The sequence below is a fragment of the Microtus oregoni genome, unplaced genomic scaffold (assembly GCF_018167655.1).
Source record: "Microtus oregoni isolate MIOR12 unplaced genomic scaffold, Mior012 000003F_ref0000135, whole genome shotgun sequence".
In the NCBI taxonomy this organism is placed as follows: Eukaryota; Metazoa; Chordata; class Mammalia; order Rodentia; family Cricetidae; genus Microtus; species Microtus oregoni.
Window position 1 is genome coordinate 16,387,581 of NW_024543062.1, and position 23,743 is coordinate 16,411,323.

General features: G+C 43.8%; 1 protein-coding gene across 2 annotated transcripts in view; it reads right to left on the reverse strand.

Annotated features, from left to right (window-relative positions):
• Positions 1 to 23,743, reverse strand: part of Glt1d1 (glycosyltransferase 1 domain containing 1) — a 64,556-nt gene that overhangs the window by 34,645 nt on the left and 6,168 nt on the right. For both annotated transcript variants that reach the window (XM_041649073.1, XM_041649074.1), the window contains exons 2-6: positions 21,699 to 21,847; positions 15,631 to 15,736; positions 8,039 to 8,090; positions 2,787 to 2,823; positions 183 to 239 (exon numbers count right to left, since the gene is read on the reverse strand). In XM_041649073.1, coding sequence (XP_041505007.1) covers positions 183 to 239; positions 2,787 to 2,823; positions 8,039 to 8,090; positions 15,631 to 15,736; positions 21,699 to 21,847 — 401 coding nt within the window. The remainder of the gene's footprint in view (positions 1 to 182; positions 240 to 2,786; positions 2,824 to 8,038; positions 8,091 to 15,630; positions 15,737 to 21,698; positions 21,848 to 23,743) is intronic.

Consider the following 23,743-nt stretch of genomic DNA (forward strand, 5'->3'; position numbering starts at 1 on the left):
GAATCTAAGAAAACATCCAGTGAAAGCATAAAGAAAGGAGGTCACACCACCCCCGTTACTGAAGATCTAAGCATTATAGAACAAGAAAAGCAGGGGGTCGAGCAAGATAGTTCGAACAGGGCCCTAAGGGCAGACGGCAGGGATGCTTCTGGCAAAGTCCCAGAAAGGGAGCCATGCCTTACCTGATTGTTGGAGGAAGGTGTTCCAGTTAAAGTTGACATTTGGTATCGTTGCAATTCCTGGTGGAAGGAATATAAAAGAAAAAGAAGTGAAGTTCTGGTTCTTATAAATCCATTCAACCTCTGGAGCACTACAATGGAGTTTCATGAGCCCCTCGGCAGAGAAATTGGGTGCACCTGTGGATGCCAGGGCTGCACCATCCTGCTGAACCAACACCTCCCTCTGGGTGGTACAGACCTTGAACTCTTTAAAGAGACTTGGGAAAGTTTTCTAAAACATTAGCACTTAGTGGGGCGGTGGTAGTGCGTGCCTTTAATCCTAGCACTCAGAAAGCAAAGGCAGGCGGATCTCTGTGAGTTCAAGTCAGCCTGGCCTACAAAGCAAGTTCCAGGACAGCTAGGGCTGTTATATAGGGAAACCCTGTCTTGAAAACCCAAAAGCCAAAACTAAAAAGTGATGTGGGATTCCCCTCTGTATGCTGTGAATACCACTGATTAATAAAGAAGCTGCCTGGGGCCTGTGATAGGGTAGAGCAGAGCTAGATGGGGAAAACTAAACAGAATGCTGGAAGAAAGAAGGCAGAATCAGAGAGAAGACATGTAGCCCTGCCAGAGACAGACACCAGAACCCGGTAAGCCACAGCCTCGTGGCAATACACAGATTAATGGAGATGCGTTAATTTAAGATATGAGCTAGCCAAAAATAGGCTTAAACTATTGGCCAAACAGTATTGCAAATAATATGGTGTCTGTGTGATTATTTTGGGGCTGAACAGCCAGGAACTAACTAGTGACTTTTTACTACAAACAAACAAACAAAAAACTGGGTAAAGGTTCACCTTCATTTTTTTTTTTCTGAAGCATGCATGGGCAGCCCGTATATGGTGGTTGGAGAGATGGCTCAGTGGTTTAGAGCACTGCCTTCTCTTCCAAGGGTCCTGAGTTCAATTCCCAGCAACCACATGGTGGCTCACAACCATCTGTAAGGAGATCTTGTGCCCTCTTGAGGAAGAGACCTGGTTAGTTGTCCTCATCAGCTTAGACCATGAAACCCAATATGGACAAGTTCACCTTCATTTATAACTCCTGAATTCAAGAATCAACGTAGACATATACTCTGTCATTTCCTCAGATGGACTTAAGTTAAAACGAACGTTTCAGCCAAGAGCGATGGCTCATGCCTCTAACCTGGGAGGCTGGGAGGCAGGAGGATTGCATCATTTCCAAGCTCTCCTGTAATCCATGCTGGCCACTCACTCAGCTTTGACCTCCTTTCTGAGTTCACCAAGTGCTATGGTCTCAGAGGCCCACCAGATCCTGGGTGACATGATGAAGCCAGGAGGGGCCTGTGGAGCCAACACACGTCAGTGTTCCCTGCCTCAGCCACTACACCTGTGTCCACCTGACTCAAAAATCAGTCCCAAATCAGTCTTTGGAACCCTCTCTCCATCCTCTACCCTCTAGGATAGTGCTTTTTAAGGGTCACTGTAACTGGCTAAGAAAGTCGTGTGCCATTGTCGGGGGTACTGGGAGAGAGGGAGGATGGCTTGGTGCAGAAGAATCCTCCACATCCCAGAAGAATCCTCCACATCCCCAGGACAAGGCAATTCTTTGTCTCACTTAGGTGTTATACAAGATCCTGTAATTACAGCTAAAGATAGAGGCAGGATGACCAGGAGGTCAAGGTCAACCTGGGCCAGAGAGTCTCTTAAAAGAAGTCTTTAATCTCAGCCCTCAGGAAACAGAGGCAGGGGTATCTCGGTGAATTTGAAGCCAGCCTGGTCTACAGAGCCAGTTTCAAGATAGCCAAGACTACACAGAGAAAAACTATGAGAAAAACTATCTTGAGAAGCAAACAAGAGAAAGGAAGAAAGAAAGAAAGAAAGAAAGAAAGATGGAAGGAAGGAAAGAAGGAAGGAAAGAAGGAAAAAAGAAAAAGCAAACAAGAAATAAAATACACTTGGACAGTAGAGTCTGTCTCCACTGGTGGAAAACGTGGTCATGTGCATTCCTCTCTATATTTTATAATTTCCCCATCTTTCACTCTAATGTTAGAAAGCAACAGAAAGTTACCCTTTCTGCTAATTATTCTAAGTATGTTTCAGAAGCTATAGTATCTCATCACCCAACATTGTTTCAGAAGCTATAGTATCTCATCACCCAACATTGTTTCAAAATATAGAACAAATTGGGGCCGAGGGAGATGACTCAGTAGAAGAAGATGCTTGCCACTGAGCCTGATTTCAATCCTTGGGATCCACATGGTGAAAAGAAAGAACAAAGTCAGGTGGTGACACACGCCTTTAATCCCAGCACTCAGGATGAGGCAGATAGATCTCTGAGTTGGAGGGAGGCCTGGTCTACAGAGTGAGCTCCAGGACAGTCAGGGCTACATGAGAAACCCTGTTTTGAAAAACCAACAGAAAAAGAGGGAAAAAGAGGAAGAAAAGAGAGGAGAACCAAGTCCCAAAAGTTGTCCTCTAACTTTCACGTGTATGCAGTGGTATGAATATGAACACAAACAGGTAAAATAAATGCATAAACTGTATATGTATTATAAATACATTTTAATAAATTACACACACACACACACATTAAAATTCTTACCTTGACTCTGGACAAAGATCTTCCCAGTAGCATGTGGCTTTTGAAAGGGAAAGAATGGAGGGGAAAGTTAATTGGATGATCCAATCATTCTATGCTTTTTAGAAATCAAGATAATTAAATACCCTTTCGGAAACATCTCTAAGTCACCCACATTGGCTTCTGAGGGGTACAGAGGTCCTTCCACCCTAGTGGGTTTTGCATCACTAAGAATGAAGAAAGAAATGCCAGTACTGCAGCCTCATGGGGGCTGGCAGCAGGAGAGTCCCTGAGGCCCAGGAGGGCACTGGCTGCTGAAGCAGGGGAGGGTGGGGCAGTGCCATTCAGCGATGGTACTTTGTCCCTAACTTGAGAAAGGTATCTCCCATCCCTCAGGACCAAGGAAGAAGAGGAGGAGGAGGGAGGAGAGAAAAGAGGATGGGGAGAGGAAAGGAAAGGGGGAGAAGGAGGTGGGAGGAAGGGAGGAGGTGGTGGGGAGAGACCCAAAGAGCACAGTGGTGGCCAGTGAGGACAGGTTGGCCTCAAGACCTGGCAGAGTCCTCGGTGTCTCCAGGACTCAGGCAGAAGCAGCGGTTCCCTCTTCTGCTCCCTCCCTCCTTCTCTCCCTCTCCCTTCTTCTCTCAAATCTTTCCCCTTTTTTCTTCTCTTCTTTCCCCTTTGTGACAAGATGCCAACTTCTTATTTTTTGTGCCGTTCCCTGGTGAAAGGGCACAAAGCCACTAGAGGGCTCATCTTCTGGCTCGGGGCCTCTCCATATTGGAATCCATATGCAGGCGCATATTTCCATCTCAGGCTTTTGGTTTGTTTGCGTAAGATGGGACCTCCTGGAGCCAAGCCAGTAGCTGAGGGCGACTTTGGATTCTGATTCTCCACTTCTGAGTATTTGCATCGCTGAGGCACGCCACTAAGGTTTTGTGGGGCCGGGGATGGAACTCGGGCTGGGCGTGTGCTAAGGAGCATGCTCCCTACTGAACTGCATCCAAGCCCGGTTATAAACGCCTTCCGAGTCTCATCCACAGAGTGTTTTCATGGTGAGACCCTGCCTTATTTTACAGGGTTATCTCCTGTAGCTGCAGTGTATTGCGCAGTGTATTTTCTGCTTGGCAAAAGATTTTATATGAAAAGGCGTACGAGAAGGGTAAATAACCTCCCGGAGAAGTGCCCATCTCTGTGTGACCTGCACTGATACAGCGTGTGGACACTGTGTGTATGGGTGGCGATTTCCTCTTAGCAATCCGTAACGATTAGATCCAGTCTCTTAAGAAAGCTACAGTCACGAGTCATTTCTGTGATTTCAAAACGAACGTTGAGCCTTAGATTCTGCATCTACTACAAGAACTTTTAATGTAGTTTCCACTTGCGAAAAGTTGAACGTTATGAAGATTTGACTTTTTTATTATATTAGCCAAAGAACGGGAGGTCTTCTTATAGCTGTGGTCTGGTCTTTCTTTTCCTTTGTCTTTTCCCTCATCTTGTGGTGCTCACCCTCAGAGACAAGTGCTGTACCACTGAGCCCTGCCTCCGCCCCCTCACCCAGTGTTATGGCAACACCAAGCTAAGTGGCAGCTCCTCATTGGTGGATTCTAGGCAGGTGCTCTACAGAGGAGCCCAGCCCCACCCTCCTCATCCCCTCCCCCCCTCATCCCCTCTCCCCCTCCTCATCCCCTCCCCCCCTCTTTTCCCTTTTAGTCTATGAAATGGGTCTCTTACGGAGACTCACTTATTTCAGAGCGTGTACCTAAAAGGACGCTGGCTTTTCCTATCAAATAATTAGTCAAATCAAGTATTAAGTTCTCCCATTTATTAAAGTGGAATTTTAATACTCTCCCCCATTCCTCTTAAACTATCACACAAAGCAGCTCAGGCGTTCATTAGATCCCAGAGAAATAGCCCTGGGAGGTGAGTGAACAGACACACTCACAAGTCTCTAGGCACGGCCATTTCTTCCCGTCACAGAGTTCAGTTGCCAGCTTAATTAATTTTGGGTAGAAAGGGGAACTGAAAGGGTCATCTTGACTTTTTGCGCTTGTATTAGGAAGTGTATTTCTCATGAGAATCGCAGCAAGATTGTGCTGGGATCAGCATGTCACTACACCCAACTTAATTACCTTTCTAGAAATAAAGGCGGAGAGAATGCATGCCTAAGCTTTGAACTGGCTTCTTTGCTTAAAACCACATTTAAATACATTATTTCTGTGCACATACATACTATCTCCTTCTTAAAAGTATAAGGAGGGGGGTGGGGGAGAAAAACCATGTGCCTGCAGTGCTCCAAGAGGCCAGAAGAGGGCATCAGATCTCCTGGGACAGGAGGTAGACGGTTGTAAGCTGCCACATGGGAATTGAACCTGTGTCTTCTGCAAGAGCAGCTAGTGCTCTTAACCACTGAGCCATCTCTGCAGCCTCCATAGTCTCTCTTTTGAAGCCCCAAAGTGCCAGGCATGGTGGTATGGTAGTGGCTTCAAAACTTCTAATCCCAGGAGGCAGAGAGAGGCCCATCTCCGAGTTCAAGGCCAGTGTGTTTTACATAGTAAGTTCCAGGCTACCCAGGGCTACATGGTGAGCCCATACTTCAGGAAAGAAAAGGGAGGCAAAAAAAAGAAAGAGGAGAAGGAAGAAGAGAAGGACAAAAACCACAAAGCACTAGAGGAGGTCCTGTAATCTTTCTAATCCAGGATTACTGATATTTGATCACACTTTGGTAATAATTAGGCAAGATTAACAAGGCTACAGCCTGAGTCAAGCCCGCTTCCAAAACAGAGAACATAAAATTAAAAACCAAAGCTGGTTTCTCTTCCGGGAAGATTAAGACTGCGCTGCTCAAAACACATTATCACCGTTCATGGTACACGAATCAAAATCTCTCCTCCAAAATCGAAAAGAATTCCATAAACACAGCTGAGCAAGAAACCTTTATATTAGTTATACATATTTGTATTTGAAAAAAATTCAAATTAAATAAAGGTACTGAGCTGAACTTTATTAGAAAACCCACCCACCAATCCTGTACAAAATGTGTATTAAAGACAACTTCACTTTCAAATTTAATAACTATCCCAGCCTCAAAGCTATGAAAACAAGTTAATATCATCTTTTATTAGGCTTATCTCAGGACCTCCTACATCCTCATCCGGGACAAAGCCATCTAAGCTACCACAAATGTTTTCCTTCCTTATTTTTTTTTTAATTTTTAGGATTTATTTTTAATTATATGTACATATGAAAGTGTATGTGCACATGGGTGTAGGTGCCCATGGAGGCCAGAAGAGGGCATCAGATCTCCTAGAACTGGACATACGGGCAGCTGTGAGCTACTTGGTGTTGGACCTGACCTCAGGTCCTCTGTGAGAGCAATACATGCTCTTAATTGCTGAGCCATCTTTGCAGTCCTCATTTTTTTTAATTTAAAAAGATTTGCTTTACACTTTTTATTTTATTTTATGTGCCTGAGTGTTTTGCCTGTGTGTGTGTATTTGTAGTACATGCATGCTTGAAGCCTGTCAAAAGAGGGCTTTAGATCATCTGGAACTGGAGTTAAAGATAGTTGTGAGCTGCCATATGGGTACTGGGAACAAAATCTGGGTTTTTGGGAGGTGTAGTAAGTGCTCTTAACCACTGAGCTATCTCTCTAGCCCCTCAATGCTTGTTTGTTTGTTTGTTCAAATGCCTACTAGTCTTGGCAAAGGACTGTCCAAGCTTAGATCTGGCTGCCCCAGGGTAGTGTTTATATATACTTGGTAGCATATGTAAATACATATATTCTGTAGCTTATACAGATCTGAGGCAGGTGTGGTTGTACATGCATTTATTTATTTATTTATTTATTTTGGGTTTTTTGAGACAGGGTTTCTCTGTAGCTTTGGTGCCGGTCCCGGAACTAGCTCTTGTAGACCAGGCTGGCCTCGAACTCACAGAGATCTGCCTGCCTCTGCCTCCCGAGAGCTGGGATTAAAGGCGTGCGCCATCACCACCCAGCTATACATGCTTTTAATCCCAGCACTTGGGAGGCAGAGGCAGGCGCTCTCTGTAAATTCCAGACCAGCCTAATATACATAGTGGAGCATTGTTATACCCATACACTAGGCATCTCTCAGTTCTCATGAAAGAAACATCTTTTTTGCTGTAGATGGTGATTAACACGGAGCCCCACAACTGGTCATGGTGCAGAGAATGAGAGACTGTGGAATACTCAACCCTGAATGGCACAGCTAGATCCCATTCCCTCTTCCCAAGGCTCAGGCATCACTGCAGAAAAGGGGGTGGGAAGGCTGTAAGAGCCAGAGGCAGTGGGTGACTGCGAGAAAACAATGTTTTCTTACACAACAGGGCAGTTGCCTATGTTAGCTCACAGCAGCTGAGACAGTGTGCATAAGACCCATGCAAGCTAAAGGCAGACAAGGTCTCAGCATGGGAGCTGGAGAGATGGCTCAGTGGTTAAGAGCACTGGCTGCTCTTCCAGAGGGCCCGGGTTTAATTCCCAGCACCCACATGGCAGCTCACAACTGTCTGTAACTCCAGTTCTAGGGGATCTGATAACCTCGCATAAACATGCATGCAAGCAAAATTCAATGCACGTAAAATAAAGATAAATAAGTTTAAAAATAATCTCAGAATGGAGGGGGAAGAAGGCACAAAGTCTCATCCTTAGCTGAGGAGCTTTTGGCAACTGGTGGCTCCTCGGAAAGGAAGAGACAGCTTTCTTTATGCATGTGGCCCCTAGGTGGTTGACAACACTTCAGGGTATGTCCCATATGAAAGAGTATATGTAGAATCAACTGGACTCAAGGGTTTTACAAAACAAAAGAGAACACAAAGTTGTGTGGGTATGGAAGGAAGACAGATCTGGGAGGAGGAGTTGGGGGAGGTGAACATGCTCAATAACCCTGTATGGGGCTGGAGAGATGGTTCACTGGCTAAGAACACAGACAGTTCCTGCAGAGGACCTGGGTTCGATTCCCAGTACTGATACAATGGCTTACAGCTTTCTGTAATTCCAGCCCCAGGAGGCCCAGGCACCAGACAAGTATGTAGAATGCAGGAAAAAAAATGTATATCTATACATTGTGTATATATACATATATACAAACTTTAATTTAAAAAAATTCCTACATTGTACGAAACTCTCAAAAAATTAATTAAAGAAAACACTTTGAAACATCACTAAACTTTTTAAGGGTATCCACACAACTGTGCCATCCCACCACGGTCTAGACAGTCCCCACGCCCTACCAGAGAGAATCCAGAAGAACACGTACCCACTGCATCTGCGCTGTGTCCTTCATTGCCTCTGTGAAAGCCACGGCAAACCTAGTCAATGGATAGAGATAACAGTCAATTAGGCTGGAATTCAATTAACACAACTCTGAGGCAGCACTTCCCAACAACTCATGAGAGACGGACAGGGCACAGTTCCATCCATTGTCATTACTCCCGGTCACCGTCCATTAGGCCCCGTCTCCACCCACACCAGAAAAAGTTGTGGGAGGGAGATAAACTCAACGATGCTCGAAACCTTTTATTTCTCTTCTTCCTTTCTAATAATGCTAGAAAAAGCAGAGATTAAAAATCAAGGGCCAGAGCTGGGGCGATGACTGAGTAGTTAAGAATATTTACTGCTCTTCCAGAGGACCTGGATTCAGTTTCCAGCAACCACGTGGGGCGGCTCACAAACACCTGTGTACTAACTAGCTCCTGGGTACCTGACACCCTCTCTGACACCTGCATGCACACAGCATGCACACTAACATTTTTTTTTAATGTTAAAAAAACACTACAGTTTTTTTTTAAACATCAAAAGCCAGAAAACCAAATTCAGTAGGTGGCGTAGTTAATATGCTATGATCAGCACACCAGGACAAGGGGCACATGACATGGGTGTGTGACCAGGGAATTCTGTGTGTGCTATACTGCCCATATCTGCCCAAGATGCCTGTATGATAATGGGAATACTTACATCTTAAAGCCATGTAACACACACACACACACACACACACACACACACACACACACATTCAGGTTTATATATACAAATAAATTTTAAAAAACAATAGAAGAAAAAAGTCAGTAAGTCCTAAGTGAAGCACAATTAATAAAATCTTAGAGACAGATATTGGGGTTTAGCCTGAAGACCAGAAAAGAAAAGAAACAAGCCACTGGCTCTAAACCTCAGCCTCGGTCCAAAAATGGTGATCCTGCCTCCCGGAAACCTCAGAATGAGACTGTGTGTGAGAGCTGTCTCCTCCTGTCTTATATTCCTCTCTAGCTCTGGGATTAAGAGCGTGCACCACTACCGCCTGGTTTCTATGGCAAACTCGTGTGGCCACTGGGATTAAAGGTGTATGTCATCAAAGGCTGGCCAGTGTGGCTGTTTTACTTTTCTGATCTTCAGGCAAGCTTTATTTACTAAAATCCAAATGAAATGCCCCTACACCTAAGGGGCTCCGGCGTTAAGAAAATGGGGGACCTCTATTTAAGGCTTTTTACCAGGCCACTAAAGATTGCTCAGCAGGAAGAGGCTGTCAAGTCTTATCACTGGAGTTTGATCCCCTGGGATTCCACATGGTGGAAAGAAAGAACCAACTCCCACATGTTGTTCCCTGACCCCCATGAGAGCTGTAGCATGCTCACACATGCGCATGCATGCACACACACACTAAATAAATGTATTTTTTAAACTATTGTTTATTTTATATGTGTGGATGTTTTCCTGCATGAATATCTGTGTACCACATGGAGATGGTAGCAGATCTCCTGGAACTGGAGTTATGGGCAGTTGTGAATCTCCATGTAGGTGCTGGGAATCGAACCTGGGTCCTCTGAAAGAGCAGCCACCATTCTTAACCATTGAGCCATCTCTCCAGCCCTAAATAAATGTTTTGTTGTGTTTTTTTTTTTGGTTTTTTTTTTTTTTTTTTTTTTTGGTTTTTTCGAGACAGGGTTTCTCTGTGGTTTTGGAGCCTGTACTGGAACTAGCTCTTGTAGACCAGGCTGGTCTCGAACTCACAGAGATCCGCTTGCCTCTGCCTCCCAAGTGCTGGGATTAAAGGTGTGCACCACCACCGCCTGGCTTAAATAAATGTATTTTAAAAGATTGCCTTTGCCGTGAAAAGAGTGCAACAGATACATTTTAACTGAGTTGTATGGGACATCTCTTGCATAAGAATTACATAAAGATATTCCTTTTTTACCAAACCAGGTGAGAAAAACCCACAACTGAATTATAATAGCATCAGACAAGAATTTTTTTTTTCAGACAGTAGCACATATACACATAAGTCTATGACCGTTACACAGAAAGATTTTCGAGTTGGGATCTAAGTCAAGGTCACTCCGTCAACCACAATCTATGAAGACAGGATATGGAATCATCTAAGAAACAGATCTCTGGACCTATCTATGAAAGCGTATCTAGACTAGGAAAACTGAGTTGGGAAGACCCAATCTGACTGTGGGCAGCACCATGCCAAGGGCTGGGGCCCTGGGCTGAATAAAAGGGACAGCATGAACTGAGTATCAACATCTATTGTTCTTTTCTTCCTGACTTGGGGACACTACATGGCCAGCTGCCTCACATTCCTGCCTCAATGGCTTCCTTGCCAGGATGGACTGGACAGTATCTTTAAACTGTGACCCAAAATAGCCCCCCCCCCTTTTAGAGACAGAGTTTTTCCACACAGGCTTGGGCTGGCCTTGAACTTAGAGATCATCCTTCCGTTCCTGCCTTTAACATGCTGGGATAAAAGGTGCTCATCAACACACCTAGGTCCTTCCTTAAATAGTTTCTGTCAAGGATTTTGTCACAGCAGTGAAGAAAGTAACTGTCCTGGAGAGTTTTATGGCAATTTGACACAAGCTAGTCACCAGAGAGGAGGGAACTTCAACCTCAGTTGAGAGAATACCTCCATGAGATCAAGCAAGCCTAGGGGGCATATTCTTAATTAGTGATTGATGCAGGAGGGCCCAGCACATTATGGGTGGTGCCACCCCCAAGCTGGTGGCCCTGGGTTCTCTAAGAAAGCAGGCTGAGCAAGCCATGAGGAGCAAGCCAGTAAGCAGCACTCCTCCATGGCCTCTGCATCAATTCCCGCTTCTAGCTTCCTGCCCTATTTGAGTTCCTGTCCTGACTTCCAGATGATAAACTGTGATGTAGAAGGGTAAGCCAAATAAACCCTTTCTCCCCAGCTTGCTTCTGGTCATGATGATTCATGACATCACAGCAATAGTAACCCTGACTAAGACAAAATCAAATATGCATGTTACTGAGTAGCAACCATTCAAGATAAAGAATGCAGAGCTGAGACTTGCATTACACACTGGCACATATCCAAAGTACAATGATTAAAACTATATTGGCTGGCATAAAACAGACAAGAGGACCAATGGAACTGAATAGAAGACCCGGATATTAATCCACACACCTTTGAACACCTGATTTTTTAAAAAGAAGCAAAAAATATCAAATGAAAAAAAGAAAACATATTTAACAAGTGGTGCTGGCATAACTGGATATCAACATATAGAAGAAAGAAAATAGACCCATATCTATCACCATGCACAAAACAAATACAAATGGATCAAAGACCTCAACATAAAGCCAGCCACACTGAACCTTATAGAAGAAAATGTGGGAAGTACACTTGAATGCGTTGGCACAGCAGACCACTTCCTAAATATAACCCCAACAGCATAGACACTGAGAGAAACAATTAATAAATGGGACCCCCTGAAACTGAAAAGCTTCTGTAAAGCAAAGGACACAGTCAACAAGACAAAATGATAAACTACAGAATGGGAAAAGAACTTCACTAACCCCACATCAGACCGAGGTCTGATCTCCAAAATACACAAAGAACTCAAGAAATTGGTTGTCAAAAGAACAAATAATCCAATAAAAAAATGGAGTACAGACATAAACAGAGAACTCTCAACAAAGGAATCTAAAATGGCTGAAAGACACTTAAGGAAATGTTCAACATCTTTAGTCATCAGAGAAATGCAAATCAAAACAACTCTGAGATTCCACCTTACCGCTGTAAGAATGGCCAAGATCAAAAACACTGATGACAACTTATGCTGGAGAGGTTGTGGGGAAAAAGGAACACTTCTGCTTGCTGGTGGGAATGCAAGCTGGTACAGCCCCTTTGGATGTCAGTGTGGTGATTTCTCAGAAAATTAGGAAACAATTTTCCTCAAGACCTAGTAATACCACTTTTGGGTACATATCCAAAGGATGTGCAATCGTACCATAAGGACATGTGCTCAACTATGTTCATAGAAGCTTTGTTTATCATAGCCAGAACCTGGAAACAACCTAAATACCCCTTGAGTGAAGAATGGATAAGGAAAATGTGGTACATTTACACAATAGAGTATCACACAGCAGAAAAAAAAAATGGTATCTTAAATTTTGCAGGAAAATGGATGGAGCTAGAAAACATTATTTTGAGTGAGGTAATCCAGACCTAGAAAGACAATTATCACATGTACTCACTCATAAGTGGTTTTTTTTTCCACGTCTTTCAACAGTTTACTATAGGGACATACAGACCACACACATTTATATCAGACATGCTTCTAAGCAGTAACGCCCCTACTTGTCTACAGGGTTCAAACCTTTTAACAGTTAGAGTATTACACATTTTTTTCCCAAACACACACAGACCAAAATCACTTTTAGAACTGGAGGTATGTTCTACAAAATGAAAGCCCATTTGACAGCTGGAAAATTGAGACTATATTTAAATGAAGCTACTTCAAAGTGGAGAGCTCACATAAATTTTTATATCCCTTATTGATCTGTAATGACTTGCCAAATCATGTCACTATCTTGGGGCTGGAGAGAAAAGTATGAGAACACTACTGTGTTTTATTTGTTTGGAGAAAAGTTAATCTTTGTCATTGCCCAGAGACAACCACTCTTGAGTAGTAATACATCATCTGTCTTTTTATACACACAGTGGGTACACATATGTATATGGATTTTTTAAAGGTTTCATTATATATGAATTATTTCTTCTTTGTTAAATGTAGACCAACTTTTTTGTTTACCTGCTACAGAGTAGCCCATGGGATAGATACAGTATATTTAACTAGTCTCCTATAGATGGACATAGATACTTGTATTTCAATAGGAGTTGATCTTCAGGCAACCAATAGAATAAGAACTAGGATTGTAGAAACCCTGTCTCGAAAAACCAAAAAAAAAAAAAAAAAAAAAAAGAACTAGGATCGTGGAGCTTTTGATGCTCTTGGAGTCTTTTTCCTTTGTCCTAAGCCCTCATCAAAGGTCAGGCTCTAGAGTTTGGGTCAGAGAACTGTTTACTTTTCTCATAAGTGGTTTTTAAACATAAAGCAAAGAAAACCAGCCCAAAATCACAATCCCAGAGAACCTAGACAACAATGAGGACCCTAAAAGAGACTCACATAGATCTAATCTACATGGGAAGTAGAAAAAGACAATATCTCCTGAGTAAATTGGGACCTTGGGAGAGGGTTGAAGGGGAAGAGAGAGGCAGGGAGGGGAGCAGAGAAAAATGTAGAACTCAATAAAAATTAATAAACAAACAAATAACAAAAAAACTATATTGGCAACGAGAAAAAGAACAGGAGCTCAAAAGTGAACTTGAGGCCAGGAGCAGACTCAAACACATCTAAGAGTTTAACGCAATGGCAGAGAAGGGGTTCCATAAGTTGAAAGGGTTCCTACCCTCCTACCCAGGATATATCTGAGAAGAGAGAAGACTGAAGCTGGCTGGAGAGATGGCTCAGTGGCTACGAGCACTGGCTGCTCTTCCAGAAGACCTGAGTTCAATCCCTAGCACCCACGTGGTGGTTTACAACCATCTGTAACTCCAGTCCCAGACCTGACGACCTCTTCTGCCCTTTAAGAACACTGCACACAGAGTCCACAGACACATATGCAGAAAAATACTCATACACAAAAAATAAAAATAAAGGAAAAGAATTTTTAAGTGAACAATAACAAGTGGCAAGTATTCTTTTTCAAGTGTACTCAGAAACAAAATGATCCTAATTTTCAGATACACTTCATTGAATTTTGATATTTATAATATAATTACCAAATTCTTACTATAATTCTTAGAAGCTGATAACCTAATCCAAAATTAAAATAGAATACTATACTGCATGGAATAAAGGTTTAAAATACTGAAAAAAAATTCACACAACCCCATAGAAAAAAATACACCAACTTAAAAAGTGTTTAATTAAAAATGAAATGTTCATTAAGAAGCCAGGCAGGCTCAATACCTCTTTTACAGAAACATGAGCTATGTGATGTCAAACAAGAAATCCATGATTCATGCGTCTCTCTTGCCCACTGGCCATAATCAATTACCCCCAAATAAAAAAATCAATATTTGTTTTAATAACAAAGAGATAAATAACCCTAAAGATAATACTGCAAGATAGATTTGTTCAATAATGTTTCTAGTAAATGGGATTACTTTTCTTCTTTAGGGTTGTGCAGCATGAACCATGCAAATAGAAAGATAATATATTTTTAAAATGTGCAAGAAGTAAGGAATATTCACTAGTGGGTCACTTTTCTTAAGATTTATTTGTGTATGTGTATGAGTGCACTGCGTGTGTGTGTGTGTGTTTGTGTGTGTGTGTGTGTGTGTGTGTGTGTGTGTGTGTGTGTTTGCACAGTGTGGGTGCAGTACCTATGGAGGCCAGAAGAGGGTGCTTACACCCTGGAGCTGGAGTTAAATATACTCCAGCTATATCAGGAGCCACCTGATGTGAGTACAGGGAAGGGAACTCAAGTCCTCTGTAAAGGGAGCTAATGCTTTTGTATTATTGTTGGTGTTGTTGTATTTGTTTAGGGGCTTTTGTTTGTTTTGGGTTTTTGAGTATTTTTTGAGACATTTTTTTTTCTGTGTGTTTTTGTGTTTTAAGAGTTATTTATTTTGATTTTCTGTGTATGAGTGTTTTTCCTGTGTATATGTATGTATACCATGTTCACACATTGCCCATGCAGGTCAGAAGGTGCTGGCCACAGCTAGTGTCTGGGACAGGGGTTCCCACACTATTCCCACAGAACTAATGGATGTCTTGGAGAAGCACCACCTCCAGGCGATAGAGCCATGCTCTTGGGGGCTCTCTGCTCCCAGATGGCTGGGAGTAATGTGTAAATGGAGGACTAAGCCAGGGTACAGAATTCCTCTGGTGACTGTTCTCCATAATGGTTTACAGAACTCACAAGGCGACACATACAGGAGCCATACATACTGAATAGTGAATAGCCTAAGAATAGTGACGAGGATGAGCCTTGGGCTGGGAAACCTAGCATAGGCCCACTTAGCATCATCTGCTCAGCCCTGCACTGTGGTGCATTCATTTAGTCCCAGAACTTGGGAGGTGAAGGCAAGAGCAGAGTTCAAGGTCATCCTCAGTGGCCAAAGTTAGCCTAGGCTACAAAAGACCCTATTTCAGTATACACACACAAGCACACACAAGCTGTCTTCCTACCACACAGAACCTTCTAAAATGCTCACGTGATATTAGCATTAGGCCAGATATAATGACTCACTTGGTTACAAGGAGAATTTGTAGCAAAATAAAACTATACTGAAGAATGGTTTTGTTTTGTGGGCTTGTTTTGAGACAGGGTCTCTCTCTATGTGTCCTTGACTGTCTGGGAACTTGCTATGTAAACCAGGTTAGCCTTAACTCTCAGCTAGCCACCTGCCTCTGTCTCCCAAGTTCTGGAACTAAAGGCATGAGCCACCATGCCTGGCAAGGGCCTTATTATTGGTGGTGAGAATTTGTTTTCCCTGCTAGGATGCAAGCCCTCCCAAAGCAGAGCACAGATGGATGGCCTTACCTGGCTTCTTCCAGAACCTTCCCCATGACTTCATTTTTTTCTTTATGATTGGCATCTTCATTTAAATCAGTTCCACCAAAGATGACCCCAAAAGGAATGCCGTGACCTGCAAAATGAAGACAAGCAGAGCACATGGGACATCAGGAGGTGCCCCTTGACAACTGGCCTGCAGCCATGAAGCAAAAGTGGAAGTTCCCGTAATCCAGGGCTGCGTGGCTTTTCTGTCATCTGTTTTGAAAGAGAGCTCTAGAGCCAAGGCTGCTGGCCTGGAACTCTCAATTTTACCACCTCAGCAAACCCAGGGCTAGAACTCCAGGTGTGCACTGCCATTCCCAGATGTGTGTGTGTGTGTGTGTGTGTGTGTGTGTGTGTATGTGTGTGTGTATGTGTGTGTGTGTGTGATATGTGTGGGGGCATCTTCGTGGAGTCAGTACTCTCTTTTCTATCTTTACGTGTGCTCTAGTGAATCATTTCACTGGTCTGGAATCGTTTTCTTTTTTAGGCAGGTTGGCCTTGAATTTATTTCCCTGAAGATGACCTTGAACCTAATCCTCAAGCTTCTACCTAGGCTGGAGCCAAAGGGCTGAGATTTCCCACAAGCACTGCCACACCCAATTTATGTCCCTCTAGAGGTTAAAACAGAGGCTTTGTGCATGCTTGACAAACACTCTGCCAGCTGAGTTTCAGCCCCAGTAACTAAGCGTGGTGTGTTTTGATGTCTGTTTCATTCCGTTCAACTCTCTAGAGGAATAGCAGATATCACCATTAGAAACCTGCACTGGCCAGGCGGTGGTGGCGTGCACCTTTAATCTCAGCACTTGGGAGGCAGAGGCAGGTGGGTCTCTGTGAGTGTGAGGCTAGCAAGAGCTAGTTCCAAGACAGCTAGGGCTACACAGAGAAAAATCCTGTGTCAAAAAAAAGAAAGAAAGGAAGGAAGGGAAGGAGGGAGGGAGGGAGGGAGGGAGGGAGGGAGGGAGGGAGGAAGGAAGGAAGAAAGAAATAAAGAAATAAAGAAAGCAAGCTGTACTGAGGAGCCAGCGAAATAGTTCTGCAAAGGCAAAAAGCACCACACCTGACACTCTGAGACCCATCTCTGGAACACACGTGGTAAAAGGAGAGAATCTACTCCTTTTAAGTTGTCCTCTGACTTCCACAAAGATCCCTCCCCAGCGCTACCACCATCACCATGACCATGCCCACCAACACTACACACACACACACACACACACACACACACACACATAAATAAATATATGTACAAAGAAAAACCCACACTGAGATTAAGCATGCCAAGTCTCACCCGTGGTTGTCAGGACTAGTTTTTAAATTAATTTGCTTTCCATTTTAACCATGAAAAAAATATCATTCCCCACCATCCATCAAAGCCAAGCTCACCAATCCTGAGAAGAAATCAAAGAGCTCAAATGAAGCTGGTGACAGGAGAGGGTCCTGCTTAGCATCCTCAGCCAGCAGCTCTGGAAGTCTCGAGGAATGGGCAGCACTATGTAGACACTGGTACCTGGCGGTCACCAGGCATGGTCCCTCCCTCATGGTCACCAGCTTCTAAAGCCAGGCATTGAAACAGTGGGGCTCTGAAGGGTATCTGAGTGGTATCCCTGGCCCTTGGAAGCAAACACAACATTGTGAATTGAACTTGCCACGTATATTTGGCCGGCCTAGAGCTCAGAGATCTGCCCGCCTCTGCTTCCAGATTGCCCCATCATGTCCAGTCTAAAAGTATCTTTGAATTCAGTTCATCACATATGGGGTGTGGTAGCATATGCCTGTAATCCCAGCACTCTCTGTGAGTCCCAGGTCAGATTGGTCTGCATAGACCCTGAGGTCCAGGAAGGCTACATGCTGAGACACTGTCTCAAAAACAGACACAGTTCATCATATACAGTGCCTGAGACAAAACATGGAAATAAGACATCATCATTCAGGGCTGGAGAGATGGGCCAGTGGTTAAGGGCATCAGTCATTCTTCCAGAGGACCCAGATTTCCCAGCACCTGTTTGCAACTCAGCAGTCTGTAGCTCCAACGCCCTCTTCTGGCACCCACAGGCACAGCATCCTCATGGTGCACAGACATGCGGATGAAAACCCCCCCACATAAAAATAATAATTGGGCTGGAAATGGTTCAGCAGTAAACAGCGCTGCTGCTCCGGCAAAGGACCCAGTTTTGATGGAGGACCCACATGACAGCTCACAGCTGTCTGGAACTCCAGGTCCCCACCTAATACTTCCTCGTAGATTCTGTGGGCACCTGGAATACATGTGGTGCAATGTCATTGCATACACGCAGGCAAAACATCCGTACATGTGAAAATTTTTTATTAAAAAAAACCCATCATTTTTTTAAAAAAAAAAAATGCCATCACTCATAACTGATTGCTGTGAGAGACCTGGCAAAGATGGAGGATTTTTTTTTTTATCTTATTTCAGGTAAGAACAGAAAACTAAAGCTGGAGAGGGACTGGCTCAAACTTGTGAGCCAAGGCAGAATTGTCAGGACTTCAACCCCAGCATGGGCTACATAATGAGTTAGCTATGCTAGCCTGGGCTAACCTGGGCTGTAAAATGTAAAAGCCTGTCTCAAAGGCCTGAGTGTGTTGGTGCCTTGTAACCCCAGCATTTGACAAAAGGAGGAAAGCAGGTTAAGGTCAACCTTACCTAAATTGTGAGTTCAAGGCCAGCCTGGGCTACATGAGACCCTGCCTCAAAAATCCCAAAATAACAACAAAAATGGCAGACAACTGCGGGCCAGTGAGACGGCTCACGGTGTAAGGGCTAGCATGGTAGGAGGGAACAGACACCACGCAGCTGACCTCTGACTCCAATGCGCATGCAGTGGCACACACCACACACCCTATGAAATAGAGCAGTATAATTTACAACCCAAAGACTACCGAACTATAGTACATGATTTTGATTTTAAAAACAACACAAAGTAAAGAGCAATCCTATGGGGTGGGGCACCTGACCTGGATCCATACTGAGTCATGGGATGCCATCACAGACGGGTTAATCTTGTTCTCGGCCACCTGACCCTGCTTCCTTATTAGGTTCCAGCCTAAGCCATGTTCTTTTTTGTTTTGGTATGGTTTTTGGTTTTTGGAGGCAGGGTTTCTCTGTAGCTTTGGAGCCTGTCCTAGAACTCACTCTGTAGACCAGACCGGCCTTGAACTCACAGAGATCTGCCTGTCTCTGCCTGCCTCCTGAGTGTGCCACCACCGCCTGGCTAAGGTGTATTCTTAAGACTTCATTAAAGCTCTGAAACCTACATCAAAGCAAGTTGTCTGTTTTATACGCTAGTTAAAACATATAAAAGAGGTCCCAGAATGCACCCTGCACAGCACCCCAGCTATATTCTCTCTTAGATAAGGACAACTATAAAGTTCTGTCATTAAACACTTTAAAAATTGGTTGATTTGTACACAGAAAAAAAAAATCTTTCACACTCATCCCCAGGAGAGAAAAACAATCCCTGTGTTAGTTCAGAGTTCCTCCCAACTCAGAAGCAAACAGAACAGTGACATCTTCATGTTTACTTGAAGCAGAGGTCAATAGTGGTGGGATTAAGCATATAAACTAAAAAAACAAAAACAAACCAGGTAGTGGCGGTGGCACAAGCCTTAACCCCAGCACTTGTGGGAGGCATAAGCAGGTGTATCTTTGAGTTCGAGGCCAGCCTATTACACAGAGTGAGTTCTAGGACAGCCAAAGCAACACAGAGAAACCCTGACTCAAAATACATACATACGTACATGCATATATACATACATACCAAAAAAGCAAAACAAAACAGAAAAACAGCAACTGGATCAGAGTGAGGTGAAGCAGGCTCTTGCCATCTGCCAGTCTTATCTGAACTTCAATGGCAATTTTGTCAGCATTGGAAAAAACAAAATACTGAATAGTTTTTTGGCCTCCAGGTTAACCTAGGAACTGATAGCATAGATACTCACCATGACTTCACGTAACTGGAGGTTTCTCTCCTGCCCACCAGTTCCCAAAGAGCCACTCTGAGGCTTAATATAAATTACAGGCTTTTTGACGGATAGCTCAGGCTTCTTACTGGCTAGCTCTACATATAAATGAATCCAATTCTAATAATCTGTGTATTACCACGTGCCCTGTGGCTTACCAGAAATGCTCTGGCATCTCACTCCTCTGGTGGCTGCTCAGGTGTCTCCCCAACTCCGCCTTCTTTATCCTTCACTCTCTGCTTGGATTTCCTGTCTATCTAAACTCTGCCCTGCCATAGGTCAAATGAGTTTCTTTATCAACCAATGGTAATAAAACATATTCACAGCATACAGAGGGGCATTCTGTATCAATTTCAAGAACGTACAATCATCCTGGTGTGGTGGTGGATCTCTGTGAGGTCAGCCTGGTCTACATGAGTTTCAGAGCAGTCAAAGCTACCTAGTGAGACCCTGTCTCAAAACAACAACAACAAAAGGATATGACCCAAGATGGGGCAGCACGCCTTAGCGTCTACAGTTAAAGCTATGATTGCAGAGGATCCCCACAATGTGACACAGGGGGAGCCTGCCTAATCCAAAATGTGGGGTGATCCCAAACTGGAGAGTCTGAACTGAAGTGAGGCCACATGTGTAAAAATGACACTCCCAACCTCACAGAGCAGGTCATTGTCACTATTGAAAATACTGTCTAAAATCACTTCAGGGGCTGAGAATGCATCTTGGCTAGTTGAGTGCTTGCCACCATGTATGAGGCCCTGTGTTCCTTTCCCAGCACCACGTAACTAGACGTAGTATCGCTTGCCTAGAATCCCAACACTTGGAAAGGGAAGCCAGGAAGGTGAGAAAGTCAAGGTCATCCTCTACTACAGAATAAGTTCCAGCCTGGGCTATGTGAGACTACTTCAAACAACAAACAAACCTAAATGACCCTAGGGCGTGGGCCCAAGGGAATGAGAAACACAGATGAACTTCATAATCTAGCCTAGCTAGCCTCCAAATATCTCACTGCCTATGTGAAGATACACATTTAAAAAAAAAATCTAAGATGAAGATCTGGCGAGAGTTTAAATGGCTAAAAGTACTTGCCCACAAATCTGATGACTTACATTCAACCTCTGGAATTCATTTTAGAGGAGAGGATCTACTCCACAAACTCATTCTTTGTTCTCCATGTGAATGCCATTGCGTGCTGGCACATCACACACACACACACACACACACACTAAAATTTAAATTTTTTAAATAAAAGCCCTTCTGCTGTAGACATTTCAGAAAAGAAGCGCTGCTATGTCTCAAGCTATTTAAACTGCCTGCAATAGTTCATTTTAAACTGTCAGCTTGTCCCAGCCTTGAATGACAGGGGAAGAGAGTCTCAGTGAGGGTTTGTCTAGGTCATGGCCTCTGGGCATGTCTGTGTTGAGATGGCCTTGGTTGAATTGATGTGAGAAGACCCAGCCCACTGTAGGTGTTACCATTCCCTAGGAAGGGAACTCTAAACTGTATAGAAATATAGAAAGGGGGCATTTGTAGGAAGTGTGCCTGCCTTCATTTCTCTTGACTTTGCCTATGATGCGACTGGCTGCTTCAAGTTCCTGCCTTGACTTCCCCTGATGATGGACTGTGACCTGGGACTGTAAGCCAAAAACAGCAAACCCTGTCTCTCTTAAAGTTACACTTGTCAGGGTGGTTTATCATAGCAACAGGGAAATAAACTCAAACACACCACCCATGGTGAAACGCAGGTAGGGAGGAGAGGCCTCCTGGCAACAGCGGAGTGAGCTGCCATCGACACAGATGCTCTGGCCCAGGGCCATCACGGCTTTGTAAGAGAACCTGTCCTGTAAAGACAGGCATGTACCACTATGGCTGGTCTCATATTTAAACACATATTTAAACAGCAAAGGTATCGTCAATACCTATTTGTTCTAAAGTGGCAAGGCCACCAAATTTAGAAAATTGCTTAATAGAAAAAAATGGAAACCTTGTGTAATCCTTCAGTTGGGTAACGGGGCACTGTCCTTGGCATCTGGTTTGTCAGCATTTCCCCCTGTGCGGCCTTGGGAGCATGAGAGCTGTACCTTGCAGAAGTCTGCCTCCTCGGTAGAGGTGAAGGGCTAGCGCTGCTTCCAGGTTCTCAGCTGCGATGAGCTCAGCAACGTCAGATGGGCTTTCAAAGTCAAAGGCATCTCTCAGAACGCACATGTGGCCTGCAGCTTCTAGGTGGTCCCTTAATGAAGAAACAGAGAGAGGGAGAGGCCGGTTACGGCTTTAGAGTCGGTCTGGACTGAAACACAGATGGAAGCTGGAGATGGTGACAGCAGCTGTCCATTCCCCAGCCTGCAAAAGACCTCAGACTGTGGGGGATCAAGGCCAATGGAGTCACAACTCTGAGACATGGCGAGCCTCTCAGCACATTCCGTAGCACGGGACTACCTCAAAGCCCATCTGCCCTCTCTAATTCCACCGGTTCCTTGTTCGCTGCCCTTCACTCGAGATGGTGCCCGAAACGCATCTTCTAGCTGCTGTTGCTCATCTCGTTTAGATTTCTTTTTTTCATTTTATGCATAGGAGGGTTTTGCCTACATGGTGTGTCTATGCACCACATAAAATACTGGTGCCTTCGGAGGTCGGAAGGCATCCGATCCACCAGAACTGGAGTTCTAGGTGATGGCGAGCTGCCATGTGGGTATTGGGAGCCAAATCCAGGTCCTCTGCAGGAGCCACCAATGCTCTTAACCACGGAGCCTTCTCTCCAGGCCCTGTCACTCATTTCTTGAAGGAATATTTCTTACTTTTTTTTTTAAAGATTTATGTATTTATTATGTATACAGTGTTCTGTCTGTCTGTATACTTGCTGGCCAGAAGAGGGCACCAGATCTCATTACAGATGGCTATGAGCCACCATGTGGTTGGTGGGAATTGAACTCAGGACCTCTGGAAGAGCAGTCAGTGAGTGCTCTTAACCTCTGAGCCATCTCTCCATCCCTTGAAGGAATATTTCTGCAGCTACTGCTTGCTTTAGCCTAAGAGTTGGCGTCCTACATGCACAGAGCAGAAATGAGGAACTACTCTTCCATCTCCCGAAAGCTGTAGGAAGTGAGAACTTGTTAGCAAATGGCAGAGTCTAAAATCTACTGGAGAATGAGTGCCCGAGAGATGGATGACCTCTGCGGAATCCACGTGGAAGAAAGGGGAAGGAGGCCTTGTCACGGGTAATGAGAGTCATGATAATAAGTTGTTCTCGGTCTCCTAAACGTCCTTTAAACTGCCTTGTGGCATTCACTGCATGAGCTCATAAACATTCTAAATAAAAAAATGTTTAATCTTAATACTCTGAGGACTGAAATTTTGCCCTGGTGGCTTGCTGACTTATAATACTTTTAAATTGCTTTGTCCTTATTCCTTCTATCAAATAATAACTCGATTCAATAATAAATTCACAAAGTGCCTATTATGCCTAAGGAATTGTAGTTTTCTTTCCTAGCAAAAGGTTTTTTTTTAAAAAAAAAAGCTACTATATATATAAAGAGAGAGAAAGAAACTTTAATAAATGGTTCATCATCTCTGTGAAGAGAGGGAACCAATTTGCATATTCATGACTGAAGATTAGAAAGCACTCCATCCACCTCCCAACAGTAGCCCAATACCTTTTAAAGGTTTATTCATATGATATATATATATATATATATATATATATATATATATATATATATATATGCCTATATGTGTGCATCTGCACCATGTACATGCAGTACCCACAGAGGCCAGAAGAGGGTATCAGACTCACTAGAACTGCAGCTACAGGTGGATGTGAGCCACTATGTAGATGCTGGGAACTGAACTCATGTCCTCTGCAAGAGCATTAAGCTCTCTTAACTGCTGAGCCATTTCCACAATCTCTACAGCCCTCTTCTTCTTCCTGTGAACAGTAAAGCTTAATTGCTTCCGTGAGAAATTTCCATAATCAACGATGCCCGTGTTTACAGAAAATGAGAGCAGCATAAGGAAATTTTTTTTTAAATATTTATTTATTATGTATACAATATTCTGTCCGTGTGTATGCCTGCAGGCCAGAAGAGGGCACCAGATCTCATTACAGATGGTTGTGAGCCACCATGTGGTT